The following is a 15090-nucleotide window of genomic DNA, read 5'->3' as shown; positions in this document are numbered from 1 at the left end:
CTCTGATGAAGTCTACATAGCACATATACTTCATCTGTATGAAATGGATTTGGAAATTACATGACTCATTTAGTTCTTCCTCTCCTTAGCCTGTGAAACTAATTTCTTCCTTGAGGTATTGAGATTTAGGTAAAACAGGGTTAGAGAAGCACAAATAATCCTGCTGCATTCAAACTAAGTCAAAAAGTATCAGAAGATATAAAGGACTAACTTGATTTAAACTTTTCCTGGCATGACAAAAAGACTGACGTTTCCCAAAAGAAATTCCCCAAACTGCCAAAGACAGGGGCTGCTGATGGAGCCATACTTACTGAGCTGATTCATATTGCTGGGAGGATCTGATGAGAATAATGAAGATTTCAGAGATCAAAGTTTCCACTCTCTGTGGTTCTAAGAATGTCTCAGTTTTGTCCAAGTCACAAACAACCCCTGGGCTTTAACTATCTAACCAGAAACTATATGTCATCCTCTGTTGGGGTTACTTTAAATGAGCACCTGTATGTCAAGTTTGATGCAAGTGTGTATAGTATTGAGAGGATGTCCTAGAAGCCCAAAGTAAAGCACTCCTTTCTCTCCTCAGCTAAATGAATGATGTTCTATCTTGCAGATCCATTTTCAATCAATGGATAAGGGTGTTCAATTCTCAGCAGAGCACTGAAGAAGTCTTTTGCAGACAATAATTAGCAGCAATTCACAGAGAGATGAGTCATTTATGCCTTTAATGTTACATGTACAAAACTGTGTATTAGTGACGACTTATGAGGGTGCTGAAGACAGAGGTGACTGGGTACCAAGAAGTCTGTACACCAAAGAGGAACTGGAACTCAAGGCAAGAATGAGGACAAGAAAAAAAAAGAGAATAAGGGCTTTGTTATTTTCTTATTTAGTAAAGGAGACACCATCCAGAAAGATGAAAGCTGACTTAGGTAGAAATGGGAAAGACTGAAAAGTTACCTAAGTGTTTTAATATAACGAAACTTTCTCTCTTTGAGGCTTGCAAGTAGAGAACAGTGAAGTGATATAATTCTAACTACTGTAGTAAATTTCTCAGTTTTTGAGTTTCTAAAGGTTCACTGATATGGCAGAGATTGGGCCAAAAGGTCTTTTCTTCATGAGACCACCACCATAACTCACTGCTTAAAAGGAGTATGAAGGGAAATTGTGCTCCCCTTCCCACCCCACTTAAAGAAAACCACCTATATACAGAGGCAGAGTAATGTGGTAACTAGAAGGCCTTAACTAAAAAGAGAAGTGAGTCCGTCCTTACCCATGGTTTTCCTAACCCAGCTGCTTGTTGGGAGGAAGCAAATGCTACTGCTTGCTCAACACAAGCTGTGACAGCTGTTGGAGGATCAGGCAAAGGAGGACTCTGGAAAGGGTTAAGAAACTCATCAATAACCATGCCATGGGTTCCACATGAGACACTAATCACATCACAAGGGCTGCAACTGTCACTGATATACTAGGTCAAGAAAAGATCTACTTTCCAGAAACTTCAAAGCATGTATGTAATATACAAAGATCAGTAAGACCACAGAAAAAATAATACACCAACCAGAAAATAACAATGACTCTTTATAAACTTGTATGGGGTCTAAATTATCCCTTGTAATATATATGTGTGTATTCATTCCACAGAGAATTAGATGATCTGCCTCCAGGTAACCTGCTGGGAATTTCTTGAGCTTCTGGCTCCCCTTGAATGGCCGCATCCAACTTGTTTTGTTAGAACTCCCAGCATCACAGCGATGGCAGCTCTCTTAGATTCCCCGTACATCCACGACCTATATCATGTCCAACTGTGAACAAGAACAACACACTTAGAAAGGAATCAGGCCAATTTCATACCACTGCTTCTCTGGTGAGAGAGGGTTTAATGAAAATGACTCTACATTGGAAGGCATGCATGTACTTGCTCATTTATTCACCGCTCATTATTTTAGGAGTTAAACATTCAAGTATCCACTCATTTTAGTAATGAGAATGTCTCTAAAAAAGGTTGACATCATAGTACGTAGTGTTTGTTGGTCAGTTGTCATATGAAGCTTAAAGGCAGGAAGTTTCCAAACATTAAGGATAGATACAAAAGACATTTACTACACAGCTTCCCAGACATCAACAACATGGTGTAATGGGGTCCAGAAATCCTCAAATGCCTATCGGTCTATTTTGTTTACATTAAGTTAATTGAGAAGATTTAAGAAGTAGCCCTTTTAAGGGCTGTTTCATTTGTCAACCCACACAAACTGCATGTTGTATTACTTATTTTTGGTTAACAGCAATTTCAGTGAATTACAACATTTTGCTACTAATGGAATAGCCTCCCTAGCTCTTTTTCAGCCCTTCAAGGGAGAGGATTAATCTGAATGAACAATATAGCCGACACCATGAAACACAGGAATTTCTATTATGAAATTACCTATCTGATTGAATTTATAATGGCAATATATAATGGTGTAGGAAGCTTCTGGTGTATTGGAAATTAAAACACAAATAAGCAACAAGTCCAAGATGATCAGCCTTTGTGGCTGTATTTACAGCTCAGGCGACTTCAATCATAGAACACCAGGTGCATATTAAAAGTACTTACTAAATCGTCCACATCACCACCTTCTTCAAATACAGCTGCTGTGTCTCCACTTGGTTTGTCTTTGGGGGCCAGAAACTGTAAATAGAAAGTCAGTTATTATACCAAAATGATATTTTTGCCCCTTTGAAAGAGGGAACAATCTGCTAGCATTGCCACAGCAAAACCTAAGGCAGCCTGCTTAGCAGTCTCACTGCAAACGGCCCAAAAGAAACATCATCCTGGCATACGCTACTTCATTTGGCTTTGGGTGAGAGGCCCAGTTTTGAGGTTCAAGTAGTCCATACTAACTCATCACCAGAGAAAGTGCTCACGAAGAGGGAGGAAATAACATGGCTTGTCGAGACAGTGACTATGTGTAGTGTCCTGTATAAGCATGGTGGACATCTGCTGTTTCCAGTTCTGCTTCCATAGGAAATAAGCTGGCTTGCTAAGGTTAAGAAAATAACCAACCACCCCAAACTAGTATGCTCTTTTGAAAGGAGCATGAGAATCAAATCAAGATTAGAATAATCTCAAGTTGAATGATGAAGAATCAGGAAAAAAAAAAAAAGCTTAGAATAATCTACTCTTAAATTCTACTGTGGACAAAAGCAGTAAAAGGGGGACTTCTTATAAGAAACGTGAAATGCAAAAATGAGTGAGCTTGGAAGGTTGTTTGATTCCTTTTATGGAAATCTTTCAATTTGTGTTAGAAATTGTTTGAAAACAGGCAGATGAGAAATGGATGAGAAAACCGTTCAACATCACTGTTCTAGATCTGGAGCTTCTGAAAGGCAGATACATAGTAATACAGCAAAGTCCAGGAAGTGAAGTCTGTGAGGATCTAGGAATGACACTCAGATTTTAAAAGGGTAGTGAGGTGAGTGCCCTTGAAAATTATCTGAACACTCTTTTTCCACCCTGTCCCTCCAAGGGATAGCAGTGGGGAGCCTTTTCCTTCAAGGCATGTGGCAGCTGCCTCTAAGAGCTGGGTTCTAGCAATGCATATCTATCTAGCAATGCCTATCTATCCTAACACGAGAAGGTGATTTTCTGGTAGCATGCCTGCCTGTAGGAGTGAGTGTTTTAGAGAGGGCAGTGGAAAGTGGGGCACTTCTACTTTTCCTTTGGGGGCCAGAAACAGTAAATAGAGAATCAGTTATGGTACCACAACTGACTGGCCCCTAGAGGCATTCTGGCATTCTTCAGGCTGAGAGTGCATGGAGCAGGCACGCGGTGAGCGAGCCTTCCAGCCCACTCATGCTCTCCTGTAGTTGCTTCCACCCAAGAGGAAAAAGTGTAATTATACTTTCCTCACTCTCAACATGAAAAAATGGTAAGAGCTGCCATTCTCTACATTCCTGTTGCTTTTATGGTACAATGGACACAATCATGACCTCTGAAACCTAAGACCTATAAATAAACTAAAATATGTCTCTTTAAAAAGTCAAACCAAAGTCAACCATGAAATATGAGGCTGCATGTGGCAAGTTTCAGGAAGCAAGAAAGCTCTGCCTGTCCTTCTAGTCCTCATATACAAAAACACACACAGGTAACAAAGTGATAACAGTGGAGGCTGTGTCTGCCTTAAGGTGCAGTGCCTTTGTCAGCACCATGGACATAATTGTTTGTTGACTCAACCACTCTCTTGGACTTTTTTTTCCCTCAGTTAAGACCACCTCACTATTCATTAACTTCTTTTATGACTGAGCGAATAAGGAATTTATCTTCTTTTAAGGACATTTATGGATCTTTCCATAGCTCTTTGTTGACCCTAAACTGGGCCATGTGCAAGACTGAGAATCAATGGTATAAGAGAGAGGAAATCCCAGCAATGGGGGCAGACAGTCTGTAACAGAATTGTGATGAAGCTTCTGTTTCATTCATTCTGTTTATTCTGGGTGATTATGAATAAAGATATCTGACAGCCAAATACAGATAAATGAATAAAAAATCGATACATTTACTAGCATATGATTTATCTGTAAAGGTTAAATAAACTACTCTATCCTAGATTCTCAAATTGGTTTTTATTTGCGGTTTTCCGGGTTATTATCATACTTTTTATGTTGTACCTCTCCTCTCCTACTCATTATCATTAACCCCTGCATGATTTTCGTGATATCAGGACTATATGGCTACAGGATAAGACTTATCCAGTTGGGGCAAGAGAATAAACAGTAGAGCTGCATCCTGCCATAAATCTCTGTAGGGCCACAAATGACTGGTATCTTCCAAACATCTGAAAAACTCCATAGGCTCAATGGTTCTGTAGTCCACTACATCTTGTATGACCCCTTAGTTAAGGACTTATTGTTGGCACAGTATGACCATGGTATATATACTTAAGCACAAATGGCACATCTCTGAGACTAGGCCAAATTCCTAGGAAGAAATGAGCAGCAACAAAAATCCTACATTTTCATTAAGTGCTAAGTATCGTCTGCAACTGATTTTCCTGACAGATCTGCTTCACATTTCTGTGTAAGCAAATTATGTTTAAAAGCTGGGCTGCCATCCATTATCCTTCCCAATGCCCCAGGCAAGGCTGATCTCTTCCACATATCACTCCTCATCATTAGTGTTTGTAACTGCAAGTAATTCTAGCCCATGCAGTGACAGGGAAGCAAGATAGAGCAGAGAACTCAATGACTGGCCTGCTTTCTCAATAAAAGCAAGAGATTCTCTGAATCTCTTCTGCAGAAAGGGGTAGGAGTCAATTCTCATCTTTTCTCATGTGTTCTTTCCCTCTGCAATATGCTGAGAAAGTAGAGAACAGATAGAAAGGGCATGTGTGAGTGACATATTCCTTCTTCCTCAAACCACCATCACTTACCTGGGGTTACCATAAAAGTGCCTCCTTACCTGGAGAACTTTATGAAATGGATAACCTACTACTTTTCAAGTACACTGAAATATAATCCTGGCCACAAGCAGAGTAATGAAATCAATAACCTCTATATAGAAACTGCCAGTCCTATACCACCATAAGACTAAAAGACTATCATCTTGTGCTCAGACCCTTACTGACCCCCAAAGTAAAAACACATGACTTCCACTGGGTTGTTTCCAACACCATCAGGTGATTCCAAAGGATTACTGACAATCTAGATGTGTAAAAAAGCATCAAAAAGAATAAAAATCAGTTTGCATGTACTTTGCCTAAAATGACATATATTTGGGTTTCATTAATGCCACTTGTAGCTTAATGGATGCTATAAACACTAACATGGTGCAAGAGGGAAATCCTGCAGCCTAGTGTGGAGAACACAACTATAACCCTGTCAGTTTCTCAGGAACTTTACACAAGCCACCTGACCTTTTCATAACTAATTTCGCTCAAAAACAAAATGTGAATACTACTACTTACAATACCTATCTTAGGGGATGTTGAGTCTCAGATAAACTAAAGTATGAAAAAATTCATTATGGTATTGTAAGTTTCATGTTCTAATTCCTAGGAATACACTTAACATATGTCCACCAAGTGGTATGTACAAGAATATCCACAACTGCCAAAGGACAAACAAGCAAATGTCCATCATTAGGAGAATGGATGAATAAATTGTGGTAAAATCATAAAAGGGATTACTACATAGCTATAATCACATAATTGATGAAAAAAAAGGCATGATTCCAATTATATGAAGGTCAAAAACAGGCCAGATGACTCTCAAGTGACAGAAGTCAGAATAGTGGTTACCTCAAGGGATGGGGGCTTCTGACTAGGAAGGTACCAGGGAGGCTTATGTGGTGATGGAAATGTTCTATTATTTTGATCTGGGTGGTGAGCACCCAGGTACATGAATGTGTAAGAATTCATCAAGTTTCACAGTTAAGATCTGTGCATTTACTGTACACATGTTCTACCTCAATAAAAAATTTAATATCATATCTTAAATGTATCAAGCCTTAAATAAATATTGGGTAACATTGTGATATTTTCATTATTACTTTTCTTGTACTAGCAAACTACACCAGAGAATTAAGGCAGAAAATGAAAGCAGAAAAGAGCAAAGAAAAATGTCATAGGGTCCAACAGGGGCCAGCAGTTTGACAAAACTGCTCTCAAGAAATGATTCTTAACCTTTGTCTTCAATCCTTCACTAAGCTTTGGAGAATTCCTGTGCACTCTCACACACAGAACCGGATGTACTCCTGAAAAAGGGAGCATGAGCATCCTTTCTCTAGGTAGATGTGGTTGGCGGCATTATAAGGTGAAGGCGTGAAGAGTTGGTGCCATGGTGTGGTGATAAGGTGACTACAGCGGGCATCTGGGGGTCTGGATTCCAGTCAATTCTGCTGGCCACTAGCTTGCTGTGAGGCACAGAAAACTTTACCTCTCTAGACAGGGGTGTTGGTAAAATGGCCAACACCAATGGCCAACACCAATTGGTAAAATGGCCAATTGCTATCTATGAATGTCTGTGATACTAAGGTGGAAAATCCATAAATGTCAACAACAATAAAGAAGGATAAATTAGGCAGTTACAAGAAAAATAAGTGCTAAAATAATGATTTTTTTTTCATAGAGCTTACATCAAATGATTATTTAGATATAGCTCAGCCTCTTGGAATCTGGTTTAAAAAAAAAAAAGATCCCAATGCCATAGGGATAAATCCTCTTTCTTCACTGCTTTCTCAATACTAAAGGAGAATGAAGGACTAGGGCAGCGCTAGAACTAGATTCCTGGCCGGTGACTTACTGTGAGCTCTCAGACACATCACTTTACCTCTTCCACCCACTACAGAGCCAGGAGAACTGATAGATGAAGAGCATACAAAGGCTATACAAAGATTCTACCAAACATCAAATGCTAATGGCATATCTAATCATATAAACTAGAAACAGAAAAAGTGGAAGAACTGACAGGTTATAATGATAATAAAAATGAACATTAAAGAATGATTTATGCCTAGGTTTCAAAATGAAATGAGAGGTACCAGGAAACTTAAAGAAAGTGACTGTCTAAACTTACGTCATGCAAAAACTTTCTATTTCTGTAGCAGAGCTGACTTCCTTCTATTTCTCAAAGAATCATACAATCCACATATTTCTAGAAAAACTGGAGGGTAATAGCTCTTAAGATGTTATACAAATGTAAAGTTATAATTTTCATTTAAAATTAACATCCCTGGATAATTATTTCCTTTCAAATGTCAACATTTAATAGCAAGAATTTGACAGCTTGCTAACTTTAAATAACTTACGGGAAATACCTCAAAAGAATTTAAATAGACTGTGAGGATTGTTCTTTAACCTCAGTGATTATAGTCAAGTTTCCTTAAATGATTATTTGGGAAGTGACCAAATTGAACATTTGAAGGCAATATAAATGAATATTTCAGTGCATGGTCAAAAGTGATAATACTTCTCTCACTTGGCTAAGAGAAATAGCTAAAGCATGTCTCTTCTATTAAAACCAAAAGAAATCAGCTTCCTTGAGCCAGAATCTTCCTCTGCAATTCTCCCCATTATCATCTACATGTACACTCTCCCTTCTACACTTCTCTCCAAAAATCAACAGATGCCATTTAAAAGCATTTTCAGTCCAGGCATGGCTGGGATTACACGCCTGCAATCCCAGCACTTTGGGAAGCCAAGGCGGGCGGATCACTTGAGGTCAGGAGTTTGAGAACAGCCTTGCCAACATGGTAAAACTCCATCTCTACTAAAAATACAAAAATTAGCTGGGTGGGGTGGTGCGCACTTGTAATCCCAGCTACTTGGGAGGCTGAGGCACAACTGCTTGAACCTGGGAGGCAGAGGTTGCAGTGAGCTGAGACCGTGCCACTACACTCCAGCTTGGGCAACAGAGGGAGACTCTGTCTCTAAATAAATAAATAAATAAATAAAAGCATTTTTCATACAAAGGATCAAGTTTTCACTCTGGAAAACAAAATAAAGGGTTCATGTGATATTAAAGCAGACACAAAAGCATAATCTCACAGTCAGGCATGATACAGTGACAGGTGGGGGTACTCACCACTATACTAACGAGAACTGACAGACATAACACAGTGTACACTGAAGGTGAGTCAAAATTACAGGGTCTACTCTATGACTTTCCAGGTTATTCTAACCACCACCTGGCTCTAGGCCAGAAAGTCATTTGTTGAGATGAAGCAGACAGGGAGTACTGTATTTTAGAAATGATTGGTCCAAGATTCCATTCACAAAACTTAATCCACTTGAAAACGAAGGTCTGGTGTGGTGCAAAGGAACGTGCATTTTAATCCTCTTGCTACCTCTGTGAGCTCAAAGTGTAACCCCACTTTACCTTTCTGGGGATTGGCTTCCCAGTGGTAACAGGGATGGTAGTTCCTGCTCTTGCCAATTCTTAGCAGATCATTGTGAGGATTACAGAGATAATACTGGGCTCTCTGGTTCGGGAGTTGGATACAAGTAAAATTCTACTACTCTTATTTTCTACCATTATCTAGATATGATGTATATAGTGTTCTAGACAAACACCATACAATGTGAACGGTTCTTTAGCAGTCAAAGTGTTATCTAAATATCTGGTATACATACTACATTGGCTAAAGCACTGATAAATGTGGGGAAAAAAAGGAAATGGCATTTTCTAGATGTGAAAGAGTCTGCTAGGTGAATGTGCAATGTACTTTTTTTGGAGGCTGTGAGATAATATATATCAAAGTGCCTGGCATAGAGCTGGTGGTACTCAATACATTTTATGTTGAATTTCCTAACTTCTTATCTGCCATGACAGTGAAGTTCAGTTTTGCTGGTAGTACTGGAAGCACACTCTCTGCGCCTTGACTATGGAAACACTATGCTCTAAAAGGAAGAAGATGCCAGTCAGAGCCGAAGATGCCAGTCAGAGCCAGGCAACCCGTGGCTGAAGTAGAAGAGATTCTCTCCACTTGTTTTTTATGATGTTCTCTCTATTCAAAGATGGTGAAGTTTTGAGAGTTGTCTTTTTTTTTTTTCTGAGACAGAGTTTCGCTTTCGTTGCCCAGGCTGGAGTGCAATGGCGCGATCTCGGCTCACCCCAACCTCTGCCTCCTGGGTTCAAGCGGTTCTCCTGCCTCAGGAGAGTTGTCTCAAACTACAATTAACATCAGTTCTGATATCAGAATTATCTAAGGACACCATCTTACACCTACCTGGTCATTAACTGAAATTTCTCTCTATAGCTTCATCATTAGACATTAAAATTCCTCACGCTTAGGCTCAGTGCCTTTACATTTCAAAGAAGACATCCTATTTGCATTACAGAACAAGCCTTGCACAATTTGCAAGTGCATCATCTGTTTTCAGATTTCTTTCCTGTCTAATATTCTGGGTTAACTTAGCTGGAACATCTTTGGTTAAGATGTGCTGCTGGGAGGAAACACAAGCTTTTTTAGGTCATGGCTCCTCACTTCTTCCAAAAACTCTAGTATGTACTGTCACCTGGATAATAAATTTTCTTAATGTAATAATGACAAAAAATATTTTTCCTGATTTACTTGTTTAACAAAAATTGATTGATAGGTCTTCACACCATGTGACAATGAATATTATGTGTCAACTTGGCTGGGCTATGGTCCCCAGTTGTTCCATCAAACACTACTCTAGATGTTGCTGTGAGGGTATTTTGTAGATGTGATTAACATCTAAAATTACCTGATTTTAAGTAAAGATTAATCTTAGTAATATTCGTAGATCTCATCCAATCAAGTGAAGACCTTAAGAGCAAAAGCTGAGGTTTCTGCTTCAGGACTGTAACACAGAAATCCTGCCTGAGTTTCCAGCCTGCTAGCCTGTCCTACAAATTTCAGACTTACCAAGCCCTACAATCACACAAGCCAATTTCTGAAATTCAGCCAATAAATCTCTCTCTCTATATATATGTGTGTATGTGCATACACACACACAGACACACGCACACATGTACGTTCTCTTGGTTCTGTTTCTCTGGAGAACCTTGACTGAAATAGCCCAGTTCAATGAGGAGATATTATCAAACATTGTATAAAGTGACAAATAGAAATAAAACCAAACAGTTAAATGGTATACTCAAGCCCATGGTGCTCAGTATTGCCTGTGGCAGAGAGGGTACAGACACCACGGAACCCCTTCTGAGATATAATCACCATCTTACAGTATGCTTCAAAAATACCAGGATTCTACTCCCTGAAAGTAGGGATGACATGTTTTGTTTTGTTTTTTTAACAAAAATCTTTTGCTAGGCAAAGTGCTTAATAAAAATTCTTGTATATTTTAATTTCTTTTCCAAACATGGTTTCTGCCAAATGCCTTTCTTGAGTTGAAAATTGAAGATATTTAAATTTTGGCCAGAATTTAGCCATCTTATTAACATTTCCAGCTTTGCATCTGTCACTTCCCTAACAGATTCCTATTCACCAGCCCCAGACCAAGCTCTCCCTTAGTGTGTATAGTTATTTTCTGAGTCTCCATTGCTTCCCTCTGCTCCATTTTAACTGCCCGAGCTTCTAGAGGGCAGGGGTGCTGTCTTATCATCCAGCACAGTGCCTAGCATATCGCAGAAGCTTAGTAACTGAGAGCTGTCAGGTGCCAGCAGAACTACATCAGTCAGTGACTGTAACTGAAACTGAGTGTTACGAAGTATATACTTTTGAGCTATTCAACTTAATTCATTAAAATTTCATCACAACCTTGAGGTACAATGAAGGACTACTGAACTAAATAACCACATGTATCTGACTCATGGCTGAATCAGATTCAATACACACCAAACAAGGAGGTCTAGGCCTAACAATGTGTGTGAATAAAAAGCTCATGGGGACTGCATGGGGTCTTTTACTGAAAATACCTGGATGTCCCTTATGCTAGAATACTAGTGTTTCTCTATTCACTATACAATACAATCACCTGAGGGGTTTTAAAATGCAAACAAACCAACTGTGCCCAGGACCCATCTCAGACTAACAGAATCTCTAGGGTAATTCTGATTTTTAATCAGTATTAACAAAAAAAAAAAAAAAAAAGAAAGAAAGAAAGAAACAGAGAGAGAAAAGAAAGAGAAAAGAAAAGAAAAGAAAAGAAAAAAAAGAAAAACAAGCTCACCAAGTAACTAATGTGTGGCCAGGGTGGGAATCACTGTGGATTTCATAGCCTTTACCAGGGCCGAGGCTAAGTTTGTGCACTATGGAGTTCAACAGCATGCTCTAGGAGTACTGAAGCTGGGATTATAGGTGAGTTCCAGAAATATAACCACAGCCTACAGGAAACTGAGTAAGATTATAATTTCTCCCATGGGGATGCTGTGGTTGAAGCAATTTACATATTGAATACAAAATGAGTACACTAATTTAGTTACCCATAAAATTTAACTTCTTCGAGGGTATCAAGAAAATAAAGTCCACTATAATAATTCAACTAAAGACAAAGGTTTACCCCACAATACCTTTTTGGCTTCCTCAGCTGTGACAGAACTTCCAGAGGCTTCCTCTTTGGTGATCAGAGTAATTCCATCTAAAAAGTAATTCAGAGAGTAAAATCAAAACACAAAGAATCAACCCCAATCCCATTTTCCTTTCCATCACACCTCCTCCCAGCTTTGAGCTGAAGATTTCTTTTTTTTAAATAGAGACAGGGTCCCACTATGTTGCCCACGCTGGTCTCAGACTCCTGGGCTCAAGTGATCCTCCCGTCTCGGCCTCCCAAAGTGCTGGGATTACAAGCATGCGCCACTGTGCCCAGCCTGAGCTGGAGATTTTTTAAACTATGAAGGTGCTCTGTTCTACAAAAAATATAAAACTATAAAGGCAACCAATTAACAATGACCATCTTAAATTATCTTTTCTCCAGTTTTTGCTTGTGTAATAAGCAATAAAGGCCGCATGTCAAATGCCACGTGTTCCATGAAGCCTTCCTTGATCAACTCTAGATAAGTCTTCCCTTCTTTAGAAATCTCAGATCACTTTGTTTATTCCTTTGAAATGGCTCTTGTCGTATTTTATATAACTATTTGTACACATGTTCTCTCTCCTAAGAATATATTTTCTCAAGGGCAGACACTCAGTCTTATAAATCTTTATATTCCCCTCAATGTACAGTATGTCCTTACTTAACTATCATCAATAGGTTGTTGGAAACTGTGACTTTAAGTGAAACAAAAGTAGGTACTTAAATAATATTGTTTCATTATAACACTGATGAGAAAAAAATGGTTTCATTATGTGTCATTTTGTTTAAAGTCACAATTTTCAAGAACCTATGGACATTAAGAGAGGACTTACTGTAGAACATAGCAGAAGCTCAATAAATAAATGATAATTAAATGACTGTATGCTTTTGTCCAAGACATCCGGTGCCCAATATGGAACTACGCCATGCATTTTGTCTTGTGGCCATGTTACTGGCTATTGATAGAGTGGCCAGAGGACTAGGGAGGAAGAAAACATGGTCTTCACCAAGGGGCATGTCTATCATTTAGGACAGTTTATCAATTTTAGCTCAGTAAGAGCAAATCAAGGGTAGAAAATCTACTCTTTAGTTTGCTCTTCTTCCTATTTTCCTACATCAAATGGCTGATACCTGATAAACTGTTCGAAAAGCACATGTATTTAACATCCATGTGTACCTATGAATGGCCTTGGTCATCTGTATTCTCTCAGTGGCATATAAGCTATCAGAAAATATGGATTTTGCATATGACCTGTAAGTTTCTTTTCAGCAAATAATACGCTATAGGCATTCAATAAATACCAAAACCAATCTCCTTCATTTACGGGGTCAACAGCAGAGACACAAAAGTGATTTGAGTAAGCCCCCTTCACTACCCATTCCAATTCCTTTTGTTCTCCAGTGCAGAAGTTAAAGGGCTGAAAAATTAACTGTCAGGAAAACAGTTACCTGTGTGATGAAGAGTTGCCCATTAGAAGGTGGATAGATAGGTATGCAACTCTTTTTATATAGAATTCGCACAGAAAGAGATTGAAACAAATTTTGCATCTTTAGTATAAGTGAAAAGTTTATCTCATAAACATAATCATTTTCATAATATGTATTTTAAACAAGTAATATCTTATACTTGGGTTCTAAAAGAAAATCAGGTCATGTTTTAAAAAAGGTGGGGCAAAGGGCATGAAAAAAAGCAAAGATCAAGCCTAACACTGAAAGAATGTGTGCTGTCTTCTTTCTGGGTTTAACTTGCATTGGTTGCTGTGCAAGTGAGGAACTGAATGGTTTTGGTACATGAAGATGCTGGTCTGTTGAAACGGAAAGTCCAAGAACATGGTAAATGAAAAGTAGCAGGGAGATAAAATCTGGGTGAGGTCAACCAAAGGGCTGTGGAACCAGAAGGACTGAAATGGCCTAAGGATCTGAGAAAGGGGACAATGTTCGCCCACACAGCTGCTCCATTCAACAAACAGAAAGGCACAGCCATGAAATAGGTCATGCTGCATAAAGAGTCTAAGATGGAACTTACATGTTTATTTATTATTTATCACTCTGTATTTATGCTTATTAAGGGAGAGTTTGAGTTCACCGAACACTGAGCATTTCCCAAAGCCATGTAGAAAGTCATCACGTTTCCCACGTAACTCAATATACAATACAGTCTATATTTAGAATTTATATGTATATTTAGAATAAAATAGCATAAGTATTTTAAAAATACTTTTTAAAAAAAAAGGCAAATGACAACTTACCCTGGACAACAATTTCCCAGAAATGATTTAATTGTTTAATTTCCACTTTCTCTCGAAGGGCTTTCAGGAAGTTGTTAAAGCGCTGCTCTTCTGAAAACTGTGGTAGCAAGTTGGGGTAGAGGAGGCAGCAAGTCAGAGCAAACACAAAAACAAATTCACCCCAGACCAAACAAAGTTTGGTCTGAATCACCTTATTTATTACAAAAAAATAAAATGTTCTTCTTTGGTACATGGGAAGCTGGCATTCCAAACTGAGGTGTGTTCACTGGGGACCAGAAATCCTTCCATCTGTGGAAGGCACAGAGCTTCCCAGAGTCAGTTTTTCTGCGGTGGCCTACCCCTTTATTTTTAACATTTAATGTAGAAAATCCCAAACAAAAACAGAGAACAATTTAGTCAGTGCTCGCACACTCATAACCCAGCTTCAATAATTATCAACTCAGGCCGAGCATGTTGACTCATGCCTGTAATCCCAGCACTTTGGGAGGCTGAGCCGGGCAGATCACCTGAGGTCAGGAGTTCGAGATCAGCCTGGCCAACATGGGTCCGTCTCTACTAAAAATACAAAAATTAGCTGGGTGCGGTGGCAGGCGCGTGTATTCCCAGCTACTCGGAAGGCTGAGGCAGGAGAATTGCTTGAACCCGGGAGGCGGAGGCTGCATTGAGCCGAGATCATGCCACTGCACTCCAGCCTGGGCAACAAGAGTAAAACTCCTTCTCAAAGATAAAAAATAAAATAAAGAAATAATTATCAACCAAACCAATCTTGCTTCCTCTACACTATGACCTTCTTCTCCCATAACCCTCCAATTATACTGAAGCAAATTTCAGTCAAATTATTTCATTTATGAATATTCCTGTATGAAATATAG

The 15090-nt window shown here is 39.0% G+C and overlaps 1 protein-coding gene across 2 annotated transcripts in view; it reads right to left on the bottom strand.

Annotated features, from left to right (window-relative positions):
- Positions 1–702: 702 nt before the first annotated feature.
- Positions 703–15090, bottom strand: part of XRCC5 (X-ray repair cross complementing 5) — a 96993-nt gene continuing 82605 nt past the window's right edge. The window contains exons 18-21 of one of the 2 annotated variants that reach the window (XM_016950457.4): positions 14219–14315; positions 11968–12035; positions 2591–2665; positions 703–1799 (exon numbers count right to left, since the gene is read on the bottom strand). In XM_016950457.4, coding sequence (XP_016805946.2) covers positions 1785–1799; positions 2591–2665; positions 11968–12035; positions 14219–14315 — 255 coding nt within the window. In that variant the 3' untranslated portion in view covers positions 703–1784. Of the gene's footprint in view, positions 1800–2590; positions 2666–3581; positions 3712–11967; positions 12036–14218; positions 14316–15090 lie in introns of those variants that run through there. The other variant, XM_054679335.1, reaches the window with a different exon arrangement.

This window comes from Pan troglodytes, chromosome 13 (assembly GCF_028858775.2).
Source record: "Pan troglodytes isolate AG18354 chromosome 13, NHGRI_mPanTro3-v2.0_pri, whole genome shotgun sequence".
In the NCBI taxonomy this organism is placed as follows: Eukaryota; Metazoa; Chordata; class Mammalia; order Primates; family Hominidae; genus Pan; species Pan troglodytes.
This window is presented reverse-complemented; position numbering and strand designations above follow the sequence as displayed.